Source organism: Mustela erminea, chromosome 13 (assembly GCF_009829155.1).
Source record: "Mustela erminea isolate mMusErm1 chromosome 13, mMusErm1.Pri, whole genome shotgun sequence".
NCBI lineage: Eukaryota > Metazoa > Chordata > Mammalia > Carnivora > Mustelidae > Mustela > Mustela erminea.
This window is the reverse complement of record NC_045626.1, coordinates 66,541,031-66,561,333: the sequence shown is the minus strand read 5'-3', so window position 1 is coordinate 66,561,333 and position 20,303 is coordinate 66,541,031. Positions and strand designations below refer to the sequence as shown.

Genomic DNA, 20,303 nt, shown 5'->3' with positions numbered 1-20,303 from the left:
CTTAGGACCCAAATCTACCGCATCTTCCTTGCTTAGAGTTGGCTTACTACCTTTGGTAGGGAGGAAGGTGGGTTTTCTGGAAAGTCAAACTCACATTGATGTGACCTAGCCCCTGCAAAAAGAGGTCATATTTTTAATCTGGGAAACAAATACTAAATCAATGTCATGTATCTATATGATCTTACCATTCCACTAAAAGAAATTTAGATATTTTTACTGACCACAACTAATCGAATTCAAGAGAGGACTGGACCTGGTGGGAAGACAGGATGGGCTGGTAAGGCCCAGAGGATCCAGCTCATCTGCTGGATGTACATCCCCTCCAGTACTGGGGACCTGACTTTTACACAGTAAAGCCCTACCTTGATACAGCCAAAGGCCAGGGACGGAGACTTTGGATCCACTGGGGAGGAGTGCTCGAGTCCACAGTCTTAGCAGAGTTAACGAGGATCCCTCCAAAGCATTTTTCCTGCAGTGGTGCTATTGACCCCCTAGTATGTTCCAGGCCCTGAGGATGCACTTTGTACGTGTCGACCACATAAACAGCCACAGAAATTAAATGAGGAGGTAACAAGTTTACCAGAGATAGGAGCCAAATGGAGGAATGATAAATGGTGCTGTGAATTCCTGGGGCCGAACCTCACCCAGCTTAGTGTCTGAGCATCATGGATGCTATGCCTTCTTGTTTAATCAGGAACTGCAGTTTCCTGAGATTTAAACTGGAGATATGGTTCATGGAGCTCAGAGGACACCATATGGTTGACACTGAGGTTCTCTTTATTTTGGACCATGTCTTTACAACCATGTAGGCAGGGGTAACTCCCACATCTACCGCCCAAACCCGAATCTCCCTCTAGAAATTCAGATTCATATTTCTAATGCTAGAAGATGCATCTCTCCAAAGATCCTGTTAACTCCCAAGTCAACATCCCCCCCGCCCCCTGAATCACCTTTCTTTTTCCTACTCACATGGGGCAGATTTTCTCAAACTGTGGCTTCCGTGCTCCTTTAAGATACACTTACACCTGGGCTTCTGTGCCCAGAATAAAGCCTATGATATGTGTATATCCAGCTAAGCAGGCATATAACAGGGGCACAGAATGGGCTCTGGGTCATAGAAGGTCCTGTCACCACAGTGAGGACAGGGGTTGGCACTAAACCAGACCATGCTTGGCCGCCCCAACTCCTGCAGCATTTGCTTCAGCCTGGCGTGCAGCTGGGCAAGTCTGCCCAGGTGAAGGGTGCCACGGACATCCTCGTAACTCTCCAAGGGGGCTGGATACAGCACATGGCTCAGCTTGCTCAGACCGATGGTGTGGCGCAGCAGGTTCTCTAGGACAGCCATGGAGATGGGGTTTCCACAGAAGCTAAAGGTTGTGAGCTGGGAGCAGCGGCCCAGAGCAGGCAGGATGACAGTGAACTGGGAGTCCATGATCCCACACTCATCTAAGTCCAGGTCCTGGAGGGTGGCGGAGGCTCTCTCTATCAGAACTTGGAGAGGTGCAGGACTCATATTGGTCAGGTTGACCCCACTGAGACCCAGGTCCTTAAGCTGACTGACGTTCAGGTGCTGGGACAGATTTGTCAAGTCAGATTCCGAAAGCAGGCAATTAGTTATTGACAGGGTCTCTAGGGGGGTCTTCAGGCAGCTGGGGAGAGACAAAGCAGTTAGTTCTGAGGGCATGGAGGTGGTGGGCAGAGGGACATGGGGATGACTCAGGCCTCAAGGAAAGATAGGCCCATTACACCCAGATCCAGGGCTTTAACAGATGACGGTCAAGCCCCAGGATGCCACCTGGGGAGAAAAAGCACTCAAGTCCATCCAAGTTTCAGGGGAGTCCCTTCTTCAATACTCATTTTTGGTGATTTGGTCAAATAAAGGAAATCTCAAGTGCCCCCTGTGTTGTCAAATGCAGCATAGCATGTCCCTCAGAGGTGCTGAGAGTATCAATTAATCCAACAATGTGAGGCACTTGGAGGGGAGCCTGGCCCCATGTCTCCAGTAAGAAAAGGAATTGGTACTGGGAAACAGGACTAGAAATGCTTTCAACTCGGGCTTCCTTCTGGCTGCTTCTATGACCCCAGTCATTGGTACCTGTTTCCGATGAGGCTAATGGGAGATGTGCGCAAAGAGCTAAACTGGGCAAGGCCTGGCGACATGTCGCCTGCAGGGCCTAACATAGATCACTGTATCATCCACGTACCAGCTATCACCTTCCGCAAATCTTCACTCCTGCTCCCTCTTCCCCTCACCCCCCGCCCCCCAGAATCCGGCATTCCCACTCTATTGCCTTATGTGGAACCCAGAGCAACCCTTTACAGAGAGGGAACTGGAGGCAGGTTTGGAGGGAGAGACTCAGGTTGACAAAGCTGCCAAGCACAGAACTTATGATCTGAAACTTTACGTCAGATATGCTGTCCCTTCACCAACACTCTCAAGTTTAGTTACTTTTGTTCATCATAATATAGACATCATTTTCTCAGAAAGAATTCCCAAAGCCACCCTCACCTGCCACAAAGCCCCCTTATAAAGATTCCTAAATAGAAGCCCCTTCGAATAGTATCTATCCTAGCTCATACCTCCCACCTCTATCTGGGAGGTTATCTGACAACATGCATGGAGACAGAGCAGGGACAGTGTGTGGACCTTCTAGAGATTCATACTGCATCTGGCACTGTCGACGGCAGATGCCCGTTATCATTTACTGAAATAAAGAAGGGCTTATGCTGGACTGCCAAGAAACCTCACAATCCCTCACCTGAGCACCTGGTCCAGACGGTCTTCCAGGAAGGAGATAGAGTCCAAATAGAGCTCCTCAAGGTGGTGCAGCCTGAGGAACTGAGCAGTGAACTGGTTGACGCAGTGCTCCTCCTTCGCTGGGGTGGTGTGGGAAGACATGTGGATGTGCGAGAGGAGGAGCCTGCGCAAATTGCCCATCTGACCCAGATGAGGAGCAAACTTCCCCAGTGTGGACAGTTTCCAGGTGCAATTCACTTCCAAATCCTGGATCGAGTCCAGCTGTACAATTTTCAGGATCTTCTTGATGTTCTGTATGGGCATTGCGAAAATCTTCAGCTTCTTACAGCACAGGTGCAGCAGACCCTTCCTCTGCTGGACTTTCTGGATGAGGTAGGCAAGGGACTCATCAGGGGTACCTTCCTTGAGGCAAAGGTCTATCAGCACCTCCACAGGAGCCAAGGGTGGCTTGGGCCCTGGCTTGCATCCATCCACTTTTCGCTTCTTCTTCATGGGCTGGGCCACCTCTGGCTCCAACAGGGAATACATACTGGCCCTCGTCCCAGACCACACAGTCCAGAAGTCCTGATGAGCATTCTTCCGTAAATCTAGCACCTGCAGTTTCCACCTCCTGCAAGGAAGATAGGAGACAGACCGAGATGCTTTCAAATCAATGGAGAATAAGACTTGAGTCTCAGAATCAAGGCAAGGCCCAGATGCCTCACCTGCACTGTTATTCCACACCCTTGGATGTCAGTGTCTCCTTAGGCTACTGGGATCCTTCCTTCTTGGTCCCCACTTGCAGTACCTCTAAGTGCCACCAGGAGAAGATGGACAACTTGTTCCTTTGGTCACCTCTGCATCTCAATCAGCCTTTCATGTCCATAGTCTGTTCCTAGAGTGACCCCAGAGATAGCACCAAGGCTTCTCTGAGCTTCCTCACAGAAGCCTCTGGTCCACTCTGTGGCTTTGCACTTTCCCATGAACCCATCTCTCTCTTGCTTGGGCCCCCAGGGCCCTCCCAGGCAATGGGATCACCCTCACCTGGGGCGAACCTCCTGGGCAAGCAGGACATCAAGGCCATCGAGTGCAGCTTGGAAGGTCTCCTGGTGGGGCTGCTGCTCCTTCATCAAGGCCCCCAGAGGGAGGCAGGCGAAGGGCCAGGCCTGCACCATCACCTTCAGAATCTCGCTGTATCTCCCAGCAAAGGCCGCCGTGAACAGTGGTGGGAAGAGCTCCATAGGCAGCACTTCCAGAGCGGCAATGGCTGAGGCCTGGTGCCTCAGCAGGCTCTGACCTGCCAGGTCCAGAAGTCTGGGTGGGGCTGGCATGCTCATCCTGATGAATCTGCTCCGAAAAGAATCCTGGCGAAATATTCAAGGAACAAGGCTGAGTGCTAGCAACCCCATTATCCCTCCATCCTTGAGAGAAACCAACTCAAGGCCAAAGTCACTCTCTGGCAATAGTTGGGAGTCCTCCATTTACCCCAATTCTGTTCTTGGCTAGGTGACCACAAAGCCACAGCTTTGCCCCTGCTGGCTCTAGATGTTCATCTTTCCAGGCCCCGATGGGGAAGCAAGATCACCACAGGTCCCATACCATATCCAGCTACTGCCACATTTAATTCTAGTCCCACTGTAGAGTTAGTACTGAGGAACCTGAAAACCAACCCCATCCCTTTTAGGGAAAAGTTGCTGATTATCACGAGTACTGAACATATATAGAAATAAGAAACTATCACGTGGCCCAAAATGAGGCCCTTCTCAGCTCTAATAAATAACCCAGACATGAGAGATTAAGGAACATCTGGACAAGGGGTACCATAAATTTTCAACTGTAAAAGTAGCGTAACAGTACTCTACAGCATGTGGAAGTTGGGGATGAAAAAAATATATACTATTTCAAGACAATTTTATTATATGTCTCTCCTACAAATATGAGAATTACTATGAGAATATAGAGCTGACATTCAGAACAAAGCCTCCACTTTTAAAATTATTCCATAAAATATTTTTTCTCCTGTGGAATATATTAAGCTTTTAGCTTCTTATTTTTCTAAAAAAGGTTAACTTGTAAAACCACAAAACAATGAACTATATGAACTATAATTACTGAACACAAACTAAATACTTAAAATGTCATAAAAAATCCAACTAATCCAACTAATCATTTCCCCCCAAAATCTATCTGGTTAAGAAATATCATAAATGTCTATCAAATGGCATACACCAAAGCAGAAATCAAAATGTCTGAGATTAAGGCAAAACTGCATTTTGAGGCAAAAGCAAAGCCTGCTCATTCATACTATGTGGCTGAGGGCAGTACGATGGCAGCATCCCAAGCTTAGGGCTCCTGCCTCACCAGAAATGTATATGGTGCAGGGAGGAATCTGCTCAGATTCAGGGTCTCACCTCTGGCTCCTCAGAAGCTATATTATCCTTTCTGGCTACACCTCCCTTTTTCAGATCCTAGCTCAAATTTTCAACTGAAAGCACGATGTTGTTATCACTGGATCTCTATCTAGTTAATCCCAATTGCGTTTACCTTCTCCATACAACTGACTGAATAATATGCCCCATTCGTGATAGAAAAAGAAAAGAAAACCAACCTGGAGGTATACCTGGGGGAGTTTTGGCCACATCAGTATAACTCAAATGTTCAAGTTAAGACAGCTTTATGCAGACAGTGGTGTTAACCCAAAAGAAAAAGAAATAAAATAAAATAAAATTCCAAAATATCAAGTAGTCACTTATAATTTGTTACCTAAAACTGCAAAACATGTATGCATTCATAGAAGAACAGATGTACAATTGAGGGGTGGCTGGTCTTCCAGATTTTGAGGATCAAGGCTTCCCTGAAGGAAGTCAGGTCAAAATTAAGAGGAGTTGGCCAGGAAAAGGGAGGGGACAAGGCGGTTTGTAATGGGACCATGGGGAATACCCAAGACTAGGAAAAATACATTTTATTTTTTTTTGAGGATCTCAGACTTTTACGGCTACTTTAAACCCAAGAGCAGGGAGGATATCCACTTTTTTTCCTAGAAGATTTCCTCCTAGATTTCCTCCTAGAAGGCTGAGATCAGATCAGTAAAATGGATGAAGAAGATTCAACATAGGAATCTGGGCTACAGAGAGGTCAGAACCCTACTGGCAACCAAACCCAGGATTCGACTAGTCAAATTCTAACAGCCACTGAGGGGTCAGAGCCATGAGCTCTTTGGGCTCTTAGAGGCAGGGAGCGAAACAAGCATGAGCTAAATGCATGTCTCCTTGTCATCAAGATGCTACCACCAGAGGACTTCCTCTTTAGGCTCAAGTGTCCTCTTCCACATCCTGACCCTTCAAAGGCAGAGCAAATCTAGGCATTTCCCAGGGGCCCTGGCCCCAAATGTGATCTCCAAAGGCCCCTTCTGAAGTATATACTGACAACTGTCATTTCCTCATTCCTAGGAAACAACTAATATAAATACAGCTTCAAAAAGTCCCTTCTGGTCCCATCCCTATCCAGCTGGATGTCCCTATCCAGCTTTTTAATTATTCCCATTCTCCTGACACAGTGCCACTAGAAACAGGAATAAAACTTTTTCCTCTTTTTGTATTAAGCTCAGTACCCAAATACCAACACTTTTTCCTCACAGAATTTGAAGCTATATTTGACATTTAAGGATCTGCCAAAATTAGGGATGATTCCCATGCTGGGCTGGATCACATTGGTGGTTCTGACATTTTAGAACACAGAAAACCTCTCCACACAAAGAATTCTCTAGGCTATTCTTTAACCCTTGCATTATGATGCCCAAACAATTGTTGAGGAGATTGGGATTCATTCTCTGAAGGATGCTGTCCACTTAGTATCATCATGGAGACTGCTTTCTCCAAATTTCTGCCACCCATATCAGCAGGCTTTGTGTCAAATAAGGTTAAATTAGAAAGTGCTCTATGGGCATTTTAGCCCCCAGACAATCACCATTATCAATCAGCTGCAAGAGACTGAAATTAGTAATAAAGATAATCATAAATGTCCCTGATGACTAAGCAGTAACTGAGGACAGAAATGGTGCTCTGCAACTTTTCATCCAAACTTCTCAACCTTTGCAGGAAATTTAAAGTTCACTGTTAATTTTATTTTTAGCCCAGTGAATCAGGACCCAACTCCCCGCAGGGAGTAATTGATAGACACCTTCAGGCAAGGGGTTTGTCCTGGTGAGGCTCTCCCTCACCAAGTGGATGGACAATCTCATTGTTAGAGACACCTGACTGATAAGACTTCAATTGGACCTCAGTGAAACAGGACAACCGCCTAAGTCCAAGTTTGGGAACGGTCTATGGGAACCCAGGGTCTAGGAGACCCAAGGAGGCAGAAGTGACCACTGCCTTCAGATCTAAAAATGTTTAGTATGAGCCAAACATCCTTCCCTTGTGAGGTAAGTCCTACTCCTCCGTCCACCTCCATGCAGAGCCTTTGGATCAGGGAACACGCTGTGGGGTTGGAAGCCGGAACACTGGGAACACATCTATATGAAGGGCTGTCCTTCCCGCACAAGATCAGGACTGGCTCAGGACAACTCCCACAACCAAGGTATGAATTTGAAGAATGTTTCTATTGCATCCTGGTCAACTTTTCTCATGGTCTTCATTTGCTACGTAGGCCAGAGCATCCCCTGAGCTCATTAGAGTGGGTGTCCTGAAACCACCTGTTTCATTCACAGAATTCCAACTGGGAGCCCAGAGTATCATCTACCTTACTGGGGCCTTTAGAATGTTTCTGTGCTTCTGCCCTGTGCCACCTGGGCAACACTCTTTGTCCCTGGAATGTCAGCCCACCTCTGTTGGAGCCTGGGGTATGGCCATGATGCTGGGGACACCTTCCCATTGTATCAACCGAAATCAAGGAATTTTTCCCAGTTCTACTGAGCATGATAATCAGAGAACATGACAAGTCACAAGGTACAGAAAGAAAATAAGCCCATCTGTTTTTTCTAGATCTAAGGGGCTCCAGGAATGCCAGAAGAAGACCCTTCCTGAGTTCCAGAGAAAAGACCTCAACTCTGCTGGTCCGGAGGGGCAGCAGGCTAATGAGAAGCTAGGAACCCAGTCCTGAGGCAGCAGCCCACCTCAGGCTCCCTTGAGGCAGCCCTTGAACAGACAAGATTTCATGTGGTATCCAATACATCTCTGAAATTTCCCTCTGGTGTCATACCTCTCCTTACCCTGAAATATTTTGCCCTCTGTGCCTTTTTATTTCATTATTTTTTAGAAGATTTTATTTATTTGACAGAGAGAGAGAGAGATCAAAAGTAGGCAGAGAGGCAGGCAGAGAGAGAGGAAGCAGGCTCCCTGCGGAGCAGAGAGCCTGACTCAGGGCTCTATCTCAGGACCCTGGGATCATGACCTGAGCCGAAGGCAGAGGCTTTAGCCCACTGAGCCACGCAGGCACCCCTTCTCTGTGCCTTTTTAAAAAACTAAGGTCTCTCTTGGACCTCCCTGCCCCTTCCCGTATTCAACAAGATCTGGTTTCACTTCGGATCCAGTAACATCTAGACCTAAACAAGAGATTATCCCTCTTTCTTCCTCACCAGGGAGGACATTCCCAATCTCCAGATCACTCTAGCTCTAGCCAGTTATTCCTGGGGAAGTGCTTCTGGAAGCATGATGGGGGAAGGGGAAGTTGAGGACTCACTCTAATCTGGGAAGCAGGAGGAGGAACTGAACTGGGAATGGCCCAGAACATCCAATGTGGGGCCCAGCATGAAGGAGGAGGAAATGTCAGCACAGGAGGAGGCCTGGTCCTCTGACTCCCACAGAGCTGTGTCCCTTAAAGGGTGGAGACTTGTGTCTGAGACCACCTAGGGGCACTGGAGGCCTGAGTGAGTTGCCAGTAGCTGTGTGTGTGTATGTGTGTGTGTACGCATCCCTTTAGCTCAAGGACACAGAATCAGTCCAATGGAGAGTCTGGGGAGAGGGAGAGAAAGTGGCAAGCACTAATCCTGGAGGCAAAAGTGACAGGGAGATTCAAAGAGGAAAGGGCTCCAGCCTCAGCATTCAGCCTTTGGGATTTTGCTCTTCAGCCTCCTTACTTTTCACAGCCACGAGAGACGGAAAACTGTGCTTCTGAAAACAGAAAGAGAGAAAGGGGTCTGGTACTGTGTCCCTGTCACCCAAAGGGCCCTCAAACCTTTAACTCTAAGCCATAAGAAGGCCATGGTGGCTCTGAGAAAAACCAAATACAACAGGTTATCAGGCATTTTCCACTGGGGTTTGTTCCACTAGAGCAAGAGCAATGATCCTCAGGGTTCCAAGAACACAGACCTTACACTTGGTGGGAAAAATCCCCTATGCGCTAAGATGAGGGCTCACAGGAGGCACTGGGGCAGGGTGGACATGTTCACAGGAATGTCTCTAGACCAGCTAACCCCTCCTCCCCATATCCAGATACACTTTCTATTCTTAATCCTTGATTTACTCAAAAACATTTACTGAATGCCATAGACGATGCATTCTATTGAGCGAATGAAAAAGCAGCAAGCTGAAAAATCAATCAGAGGTTTGCGTCAGACCGTAAAAATGACAGTGCAAGACGAAACTACATAAAGCCATCTTAAGAATCCACAAAGTTCTGTCTCTCAACCTACTTGTGATCTCTGTCAAATAAATAAAGAAAATCTTAAAAAAAAATCCACAAAGTTATGGTTTTTCAGTGGCCATTCAAAAACTGTTTTTTGCCAACCATTAAGAATTCTCTTTCTATTCATTATAAATATGTTGAGAAACTAATAAAATAGCAAAACTACTATTAACTTAGTATGTTGATTTTAAACACTGAAAATTAAACCACTTCTCTGCAAAAAAATGCATCAAGAGTAGTTTTCACATTGCTTATGGTTCTTCTCATATAACTTTTGGTACAGAGGGCGCACCTTTCCTATGCCCTGGAGAACTGTCATGCTGCTTTATAAGTTTGGATAGATTTCCAATATTTATTCCTTCATGTTTCCAATGTCATGACATATTTTTGAGAGAGTTCCTTTAGTGTGAAGACTTCTGCCAGAATCACTTCCTCTAAGACATCTTCATCCTTTTGTCACAGCCATACTCTCCCTTCACACTTCTCTGGGAACTGGAGAATGTGAGTTTGAAGCTGGATTTAGAATCACAATGATGAATAAAAAGAGTTGAAGTTATCAAAGCAGTTCACTTCTCTAGCCTCTGGTTTCTCTCTTAAAACATGAAATGTCACTAACAGGGGGCTAAGACTGATTCTTCCTTTCCATATACAGCAGCTGAGACTCAAGAGGGTGATATACTTGCACCCATGTCACAGAGAAGGCCGTGGGAGGGGGGCACAGGAATGAGGCCCCTGGCTGCTGGTCCAGGGCTTTCACTTATGCCAGCCTAATGGGAATATGCCTAGAGAAACCACCTGAATGGGAACATTCCACCCTCTATGTGTGTCAGCAATGGACAAGGTCAGAGAACATGTCTCTACTCAGACATCACCCACCACAGTCCAGGGGGTCAGCAGGTCTTTACTCTGCTGAGGGCCATGGGCCCTGCCAGGCATCCAGAAGGATGGGTTGGGGAGGGGTGCAATATTCCCAGGAAGAAATCAGAAAGGCCTGAGGTCTTGAGGCACCTCAGCTTACCAGCTGTGTCTCCCCAGTGAAGCAGGCTCAGGACAATTCCTGGGAGGATACATCTCCCTACCTTGCATATCCCTGGCTGTATCAAGTAAGAAAATTTGGCTGGAGTGTCACTCACAGGATGTGAGGCACACAGATGCACATGCGGGCCTCCCCGTCATGTGGGACAATGGATAAGAAGGGAGGCCAGAGAAGCAGAGGGGCCACAGGAGGCAGAGCTCTGAGGCATCTTTACCATGCTCTCTCATGCTCTGATCATCCTCTTTGCTCTCTCAACAGGTGAGGGACACTAAGGAGGGGAACTTCAGGCAGCCAGAGTTGACCCTTTCCTCCCTTTGCCCCAAACTCCTCTGAAGTCATGGCTTTCATGTTCACCTCTCCTCTTTGTCCTCTTCCTCTTAAGGTCCAGGGCCCAATCTGTTCTGACACAGGCACTCTCAGGTTCTGTGGCTATGGGACAGAAGGTCATCATTTCCTGCTCTGGAGGCAGCAGTAATTCTGGAGTTTTTAATGAGGTGTTCTGGTATCACGAACACTCATGTGCTGCATGACATTCCCAATGCACAAGGTTGTCCGGGGGCCTCCATCCATTCTCCGCCTCCATGTCAGGCCACATGGCCTCCCTGACTGCTTTGGGCTTTAGCTGGAGGACTAGCTGGGCACTATTATTGTTCTCTTTTAAGGAGAAAGAGTTTTCTTTCAAGGGACCTCTTACCCTCAGGGGTCCAAGCCCACATGGAAGTGACCTAAACTCTGCCCCTGCTTGACACCAAACAGGAGTTAAGTGTCTGGTGTCTGTAGCCAGTCTTACACCTTCACTCCAAGCAGAGGTTCTAAACATAACTATATGGCTTTGAGAATGGGGTCCCCAACACACTAGAGCTAGCTCCTTCTTATAAAAAAGCAACAGGACCGGGGCACCTGGGTGGCTCAATCCGTTAAGCATCTACCTTTGGCATTAGGTCATGATCTCAGGGTCCTGGGTTTGATTTCCCCATAGGACTCCCTGCTCAGTAGAGTGTCTGCTTCTCCTTATTCCTCTGTCCCTCCCCGCCCCCCCCTTGTGTGCATGCTTGCTCTCTCTCTCTCTAATAAATAAAATCTTAAAAAAAACAAAAACAAAACAAAACAAAAAAAACCAGCAGGACAATTGCTCCACTGGGGAAATGACTGGGAAGTATACAGGTTACTCCTGCATCTTCCCTCTTGAGCATCCTCAGGACGCAGATTCCATCCAGCTCCTCGATGATAAGAACAAAGGGAACAACAGGGTTTCTTAACACACCTGAGAGACAGTTCGGGGACCAGCTTACCTTAAGATGTCTTCCGTCCACTCTGGTCCGGCTCAGACTGGCCTCCGGTCCTCCAGTACCTGGTTTCCGTGGTCTCCTATCCTCTCAGTCACCTCCGTCTACCCAAGTCTGAGAGCAAGAACCAAAATTCTCCAGAAACAAAGAGGCTGTGTGTTAACACGTATATTTATCAAGCCACGGGCTCCTATGAAAATCTCTGCGAATACTGCTGAGGAAATGGAAAACCGGAGACCTGACCCTGCCCGTTCAGTGGGCATCTCCTCTAATCTCCAGATCTGACCAACAATTTCCCATGGGCTGAACGAGAGAACAACTGGAATGGCAGACCCTGTGCTCTGTCAAAAGCGACCCCTCCCTCGAGGACACGGCCCACGTTCTGTCCCTTCTGCCCCCCCATACCCCGGCATCTCCTTAGGGGCCAGATTCCTAGAGCAGCCACCCCATTTTAACTGCACACCCGTCCAACTAGTGAGAGCAAACAATGAACGCAGACGCCCGAGTTCGATGAATTGTTACGTCTGCAACTCACAGGCGCGGCCAGTCCTAAGGAGCACGTAGCTGAGGCTGCCTGGAGCCAGAAGAAGCACATTGTTAGGTTTTTCACTCCGACCTCTGTTGTGAAAACTCACTTTTCAGATGGAAAATAGAAGTGGGAGTTCGGGGGAGGGCAGTTTACCAGCGATTAGTCCAAGGTCACTCCACAAGAAAGAGGAGGATCCAAGGTTTGAACTTACGTTTCCTCCAGACCGCGCACCCGCCACGTGGCCTCCCCTGCAAGGAGCCTGGAGGGAAAGGAAGGCCGCCGGCTTCGCAAGCCGCCCTACCCTCGCCCGCCGGAAACAGCCTTATCCGACCAATCCTGGTTTCTCTTTTCTTGAGGGCGAAATCTCACGAGATCCTAGGATCACGATGCGGGGTCGCTTGGGGAGTCCAGGAGGGGTTTGTTTTCATAGGCTGGGCGGGGACTTGGAGGTGGGGAGGGGTGGTACCTGTTGGCCACGCCCACCTGACTGTGCCAGGTGCCAGAATGGGGTGGGCATGAGAGTGGGGGTCGGGGGCAGGGAAGATAAGGGTGGGGTTAGATGAGGCTATGGAGGGTGGGATGGGGTAAGGGAGGTGGGGAATGGGGGATGGGTGTAAGGGGAATGAGGGAGGGATGGGGGGGGTCTGTAACTTCCCACCCTCTAACCCCTCCCCCGGGCCTATGCTTATGGACCTATTTCTCTCTGTGGGGTATGGGGTGCTGGACCCTGAACGAGGCTCCTTGCCCAACTCTATAAAAGACGTCCTTGCTTTTGAACTGTCTAATGCTCTGTGCTACCTGGACTTTACCATTTATGTACCCTCTGGGGGAGAGGAGACCCCTGTCAGGATTTGATTAGATTGTCCTCTTTCTAAATCGTGCTTTCTTCACTTGCCTCCTTGGATTTGGTTTTACAAAGCTTTTTCAGAAGCCATACTCCTGCGATCGCTCTACTCCCCTCCCCCAATCCTCAAATAACTTCAGCTTTCACCAGTCCTGAAGGCAGGGCTTCCCCTCTTTTACCAACAAATACCTTTTGACAAAGTCAGGACTAGACCAAAGGCTGAAAATATGAGAGGGCCGTCGTGAGGAGGGACCAGGTCCAGGATGTTGAGGAGAGATGGAAAGCCACCCCCACCCCACCCCTCCTGAGGCCTGGTGTTCTGGTTCTCTCTGAGGTGAGATCCTTGGGATTTTGTGTCCCCGGCCACCAGGGGGCAGCACTGGGGAATCTGGAAGCCGGAATGTTTGCAAGGCGTGTGTCTGGTTTGGGCACCTGCTTCCTGCCAGTATGTTTGTAGGAAGAAAAGTAAGGCCTCTGGAGAAATGACAAGTCCTGGCTGGATGAGGAGTCTTTCTTGGTGAAGAGAAGAGAGAGGGGTTAAGAACAACGCGGAGATCGACTGTACTTCAATTAAAAAAAAAAAGAAAAAAGTGCAAGGGGGTGGCCCCATGCATCTTTCAACCTGGCCTGAGAATCTATATTCTGTCTCCTCAGACTCTGAGACTGCGTTTTTCTGGAGGGGGAGGTGCGGACTGAGTCTGGCACTGTGTCCTTGCCATGCAAGTGGTCCTAAATCTGATACCACAGGCCACAGGAATGTCATGGTGGCTGAGAGCAACAGGGTGGTAAAGGCTGCGTAGTTTTCCTGGATCTACCCTGCCATTCCCCCAGATAGCCCCATGCCTGGGAGCTATGTAAGCTACACAGAAAAATTAATGTATGAATACATATGTACATACAAATGAGGCCACTGCCTTGAACCCCAGTCGACCTAGGATATTCACCTAGAACAGAGCTGACTAAAAAACTCAATTTTTTCAGCTTGAATCTGGAGACACTCAGCTTCTCCTTCCCTCTGATCTTCTGGATTCATTCAACAAACATTTGTCCTTGAGTGGTGCCGATGCAAGCCTCAAGCAGATATACTCAGTCTCTGGCTCATAAGGTTTGGAGCAAAAACTAAAAAAATAAACAAATAAAAGCCCCAAACAAGAAGTTATTGTTTTCAAGTGGAAAGTTGTAACTAACTCTATGAAGAAAACAAAGGGGCTGATATGGAAAGTGACAAAGGCTGGCAAAGCCTCCTGGTTGCTCAGGATCCTTGTCTGAGGCCTGAGCAGGAAGCAACCTTGGGAGCTTAAGAGGATCCTGGACATAGGGTTCTGAGCATAGAGAAGGACTGTGCAAATCCTGATAAAGTGTTTGGCCAACTTGAGAACAGAGACTGACTCAGAGGGGTGGGTGATGACGACAACAGAGAGGGGGCACAAAAAGGTGATTGATCCCTTTGAAGATTTCCCATGCTTATTTTCATAATCTGGTTGCTGTCTTCAGACTGACTGTAATTGGTACACTAAAAGGATGATGTCTGTAAAACTTGAAAGCAAAATGCAGGTCACACGATTGATTATATAATGCAATTCTATTCATATGAAATTAAACATGAATATACCATTCATTCATTGATTGCTTCAACTAATCCTTACAAATGTTTATTGTATTCCTGGGATATATGTAGTAAGCAGGCCAAGATGTCCCGAAGAGGGTCATTAGAATAACATTGGTTATGTTAAAACACTATTTATTTGAACAACTTCTATCATAATTTTTTCATTGACCAGTGTGAAAGTAGAACTATTTTCATTTTTTAGAAACAAACAAACAAACAAAAAAGTCAACCTGCACTGAATTATAATCATAAAGGAGAGTTTTAAAACCTTCCATGAGGGAAGAAAGGGAAGGGAATGTGTTTAAAGGAGGCTGTTCTGTGTGTCTGGAGCTGAGAGAGCCTGGGTCTAGGCTGACCCGTGGTAAATGAGACAGAGGAAAATATTTTCTTCTGTGATCACCTAAAGTAAACCTGAAGAGGAAAGAACCTGGACTCTCCACCTAATTATGCTGGGGATAAAAGTCATAGAGCAGCAATTAATGGAAGCACTGGCTTTTTGGTTTTATAACCAGATTCACGCAAGTATACTGTGAACTTTAATGCTTTCTTAGTTTTCTTCAGATGAAGACACTGAGGCTAGAATGGACAAGCCACTGGTCAAAGACAGAGTTGGATGAAGAAGGAAGGAATTTGGTGCTGTGAAATTGTGGTGTGAGGCTCCTTGCCCCCAGTGCTGGACTTCTCTAGGTTGACACATCCCTGAAATAGCCTCTTGGACTCTCAATCTGCTGCAAGATTAAGCTGATTGGGAAGGTCTTGAGGAGAATTCCAGATGGCTGGTGTGCATTCCCTAGGCTGTGTCCTGATTTGGGGGAAACATCACTTTTGAAAATTCTTTTGGGGTAGCTATGAATGAGTTTAGAGAGAAGGGCTTGAACCTTCAGAATGTGGGCAGTATCTTTTGACCCCAGACTTGGGTTTCTGTCAGAGACTGGGCTTGCACAGGGCAGGAGAACTCTCCCCAAGAGTGGGAAAAGACTAGTTATGTGGGGAGAGGAACTCACTAGAAGGCCAAGTGCTCACTAACAACTGACAACAGTACTTTTGCATCTCCAGGTCCCACAGATCCAGCCTTAAAGTAACTTTTGGAGAAGAGGACTTGGGTGCCCCCTCCACCTTTCCTGTCTGCATGATTCCCTGGGTGCTAAGTGTCAAGACTAAGGGCAAAGGAAGAATTAGAGTCGTCAGAACTCAGGAGCAAATTTGCATGGAGACCCCTCTTGCGTCTCAAAACACACACAGGGGATAAGAGAGCCTTGAGCGTCCTGTCCAAGTATTGGGGTCTCAGGAGGCAGATCTCTGGGCTGTCTTCACCATGGCCTTGGCTCCACATCCCTCCCCCTCCTCATTTACAGCACAGGTGACCCCAAGAAAGAGGTCACGTGGTTGTGTGGACTGACACTTCTGACCCTTTTCCCAGGTTCACCTGGGCCACCCTCTCTCCATTTCTCCTTCCTTTCTGGGTCCTGGGCCCCGTCTGCCCTGACCCAGCCTCCCTCCCATGTGTGGGACTTTGAGACAAATCATTGCATCTCTTACAGTGGAAACAGCAGCCACACTGGAACTTATAACCCTGTCTTCTGGCACCAATGATGTCTGGAGCAGCCCTCACACTCCAGACAGATGCTGTGAGCTCTCTGCCTTCAGGGCTTCCAGTTCTATTCTCAGGCTCCAGGGTTGGGAACACAGCCTCCTTGACCATCTCTGGATTGCAGTCCGAGAGCGAGGCTGATTTTCACTGATTGTTGGAGGACAGCCAGAGCATTTATCTGCAGGGCTCCAAGCCCAATGGGAACTAAGATTAAAACCTGTATTAAATACTCAGCGTTTCAGAGCTTCACACCAACCAGACAGCCAGGCTATGCTTTCTGTTGTCCTTTCTGCTCATCACCCCAAGGGCATAGGTGCTTCAGGAAAGGGACCCATACAACTCATTTTGCTCTTTATGATGGTGTGGGAGAAACAGTCTCCCAGGGGACACATAGCTTTGCAAAAATGAAAATAAAAGCTCCTTTCTTCCTCTGTGGCCTTGGGATGCAGACTCTGTTACCTCCTTCAGTGGCAACATCAGGGGAAGAACAAGGGCTTCTCATTGGGCTGAAACAGTTCAGAGGCCACATCACCTGAAGACATCTCTCTGTACCTCAATGCGGATTGAGGCACTCCGGCACCCAGCGACACAGGTCTCCATCTTACCTGTCTCTATGTGGATTGGACCAAAGTGACACAGACGGTCCAGGTATTATTACCCAGTTTTCTATTGCTGCATAAGAAATTACCACAAATCTAGTGGCTTGAAACAGCACCCATTTACTGCTCCATTTTCCCTGAATCAGCTTAGCTGGGTCCTCTACTCAGGGTCTCCCCGACCTGACATCAATCAAAGTATGGTGGCTGCATTCTACTCCAACAGCTCAACTGAGGATCTGCTTCCAAGTTAGTTGGCAGAATTCATTGCCTTGCTGGTGTATAGCTAAAGCTCTGGACTTTTGAGGGATTTTGGCTGTCAGCACTGTGAGTTCCTAGAGGTGGCCCACAGCATCCTGTTTGCCGTTTCCTTCTACCTGACGAGCAGGGGGACCTCTTTTTCCACTTTGCTAGGAGGGAGTCTTATTTTATTTTATTTTTTTAATTGAAGTACAGTTTACACATAATGTTATACTAGCTTCAGGTGTACAACCTAGTGATTTGACAACTCTACACATTATGCTATACTCACCACAAGTGTAACCGCCATCTGTAACCATATAAGACTTCACAATACCCTACTACATTCCCTATGCTGTGCCTTTCATCCCCATGACTTGTTCATTCCATAACTCGAAACCTGTACCTCCTACTTCCTTTACCCATTTTGCTCCCGTCCCCAACCCTGCCCCCCAGCAACCACCAGTTTGGTCTATGTATTCATGAGTCTGTTTCTCCTTTGTAGTTTTGTTTTGTTTTGTTTTTTGTTTGTTTTTTGTTTTTTGGTATTGTTTTTGTTTTCTTTCTAGATTCCACATATATGCAAAATCATACAGTGTTTGTCTTTCTCTGGCTTATTTCACTTAGCATAATGCCCTCTACATTGTAAATGGCAATTGCTCATCAAAAGGGAATCTTATATCACATAATGAATCATGGGAGTCACATTTGGCCACCCATTCCATTTAAATGTGTCCCTTTCCATTTAATCTAACCTAATCAAAGAGAGGTATTCCATCACCTTTGGTATATGTATTGATTAGAAGCAAATCACAGGTTCTTCCAATTCTAGAGGAAGAGATTATGCAAAATTCACTACAGGGTGCATCTTTCACAGTCCTCAAACAAGGATACTTCCAATCCATTTTTAAGGTCATCTACTTTTAAAGTATGAGAAAGCTCTGGAAGTTTTGCTGAGGTAACAGCAAGAAATAGGAGACTTTTGTCTTTATTATTATTATTATTATTTTATGTTAGTTACCATAAAGTACATCATTCGTTTTTGATGTAGTGTTCCAAGATTCACTGTTTATGTATAACACCCAGTGCTGCATGCAGTATATACCCTCCTTAATACCCATCCCTGGGCCAACCCATCCTCCCCATCTCCCTCTCCTCTAAAACCTTCAGTTTGTTTCTTGGAGTCCACAGTCTCTCATGGTTGATCTCCCCCTCTGACTCCTCCCATCTTAAGGAGAAGTGGAGATTTAGGTCTTAAGCTTTCAGTGTCCTTACAGTCATACATTTTAGTTTGTGGTCTTCAACCAGGGGAACATTCATGTGACTGACCACTGCTCTGCCTCATACTAGCCCCTCCCCTCTGTTTTCTGATCACTGTCCAGAAACCAAGTCTCAACACCTTCCAGCACTTTTTTTCCTGGGATTTTTTTTTTTTTTTTTTTTTTTTTATTACAAAGGGCTCCTGTATGCCTCCAACTTTATATTTCTGTGAGGGCAGTTTTTCTTTGGACATTTCCACTGAAGCAACACATTTCAACATACTGAATGCAGAAGTCGATGTGCACATTCAAATGTTTTGCATTAAGTGATACATTAAAAAGATTTGCAGAAATGTAAAAACAATGCAATGCCTCATGATTTTTTTTCCTAATTTTTGAATATAGTACTATCTCATTTTATTGCACTTTGCATGATTTTGTTTTACAAACTGAAGGTTTGTGGCCATCCTGCATCGAGCAAGTCTATCTGTGCCATTTTTCCAATAGCATGTGTTCACTTTGTGTCTCTGTGTTGCATTTTGGTAATTCTCACAATATTGAAAACTTTTTCACTATTATTATATTTGTTCTGGTGAACTGTGATCAGTAATTGTGACTCCCTGAAAGTTCACATGATGGTTAACATTTTTTAGCAATGAAGTATTTTTAATTAAGGTATGGACATTTTTTCAGACATAATGCTATTGCATACTTAACAGACTACAGTATAAATGAAACTTTTATATGCAGGGGAAGGAAAAAAATTCATTTGACTGAACTTTATTGATATTTGTGATATTGATTTAGTGATATTCACTTTATTGCAGTGGTCTGGAACCAAGTCCACAATATATACAAGATATGCTTTATGCTTGTACATAACAATGTATATGTATTTATTTACATATATGTTATGCATAATTAAATTAATAAATCTTTTAAAAATGTTTCTCAATTTTAGTTACTCCAGTAAATGTTCAAAGATGTTTTCCACATGAAAAAAGCTTTGGAGGATTCTCAGTAATTTTTAAGAATATGAGAAGTTTCTGGAAACCAAAAATTTGAGAACTACTGACTTCGGACAGTTGTTTACAAAACAATAAAAGTACGGCTTTTCCCAAATGGTGAGATGTTTAGTGATGATTCTTTTCACTCTAGGTAGTTGTATTATTAATGAACCTCATGCAAGTCCTCCCCATACAGAGTTTGTGAGTAGGGTCGTGACATCACCTCAGGTACATTTCAAGGTCCCTGTGGTACCTGTGTTATCCTTATGGGAAATCATGACTTGTATCTAAGTGGCTTTATAGACATCTTGGAGGTAGAATCAGCCAGATTTGTTTTTAGAGAGGATTCAAGTCATAAGGGTAAGTGAGGGGTCAAAGGTATCACCTGGAACTTCAGCTTGACCCCCTGACATTTGAAGAATGAGAAAGAAGCAAATATGAAAATATATCTAAGAAGTCTTTGGAGACCCTGTTAGATTTGCAATGTCTCTACTGCTGGGTGTAAAAAAAAAAAAAAAAAAAAAAGTCAAGTAAGCTAAACACATACAATATAATTCTTTTCACATAAAATAATACATATATTTATTCATTTTCTTCTGTTCATTCAATAACTAGTTACCAATTTTTTCAATGGACTTTGTAATATTGTGGGGGTGTTGGGCAGAGAATCATGAACAGAGTATTAAAAATCTGGATATTAATGATTTATGCCTAATTTAAGCTGGCAAACACTCTGTGGGATGCATAATGATATATCTGGAATATGGTCTCTAAAAGAGGAAGACTCTGCAAGAATTTTTTTTAATTTTAATAATATATTTTTTATTAACTAGAACACATATTGGGTTGTCATGCATTTAAAATATTTCAATACATAGTCAATATTCTATAGATCATTAATGAGATATTTTACCTTCATTTTTTTGGTACAAGATCTTTTAAATC

The 20,303-nt window shown here is 45.7% G+C and overlaps 3 protein-coding genes and 1 long non-coding RNA gene across 16 annotated transcripts in view; 3 read left to right on the top strand and 1 right to left on the bottom strand.

Moving 5' to 3' along the window:
* LOC116571641 (immunoglobulin lambda-1 light chain-like) overlaps positions 1 to 20,303 on the top strand; it is a 1,068,967-nt gene that overhangs the window by 90,588 nt on the left and 958,076 nt on the right. The gene's annotated exons all lie outside the window — the stretch shown is intronic.
* LOC116571638 (immunoglobulin lambda-1 light chain-like) overlaps positions 1 to 20,303 on the top strand; it is a 1,139,351-nt gene that overhangs the window by 189,818 nt on the left and 929,230 nt on the right. The window lies entirely within an intron of this gene.
* Positions 727 to 12,635, bottom strand: LOC116571635 (melanoma antigen preferentially expressed in tumors-like). Of its 9 annotated transcripts, none has more exons than XM_032309725.1 (7): positions 12,424 to 12,635; positions 11,690 to 11,818; positions 9,654 to 9,853; positions 5,346 to 5,357; positions 3,782 to 4,101; positions 2,760 to 3,368; positions 727 to 1,649 (listed from the first exon to the last, which is right to left on the bottom strand). In XM_032309725.1, the coding sequence occupies exons 3-7, from the start codon at positions 9,678 to 9,680 to the stop codon at positions 1,073 to 1,075; spliced, it is 1,545 nt and encodes a 514-aa protein (XP_032165616.1). In that variant the 5' UTR covers positions 9,681 to 9,853; positions 11,690 to 11,818; positions 12,424 to 12,635; the 3' UTR covers positions 727 to 1,072. The 9 variants fall into 9 exon arrangements, with proteins under 9 accessions (XP_032165616.1, XP_032165617.1, XP_032165615.1 ...); XM_032309726.1 differs by having other exon boundaries at positions 11,690 to 11,797; XM_032309724.1 differs by lacking the exon at positions 12,424 to 12,635 and having other exon boundaries at positions 9,654 to 9,874; positions 11,690 to 12,399.
* On the top strand, positions 12,220 to 19,463 carry LOC116571652. Of its 2 annotated transcripts, none has more exons than XR_004277936.1 (3): positions 12,220 to 12,411; positions 15,722 to 16,904; positions 19,313 to 19,463. It is a non-coding gene; the product is annotated as an uncharacterized LOC116571652 (long non-coding RNA). The 2 variants fall into 2 exon arrangements; XR_004277937.1 differs by lacking the exon at positions 12,220 to 12,411 and adding an exon at positions 13,138 to 13,390.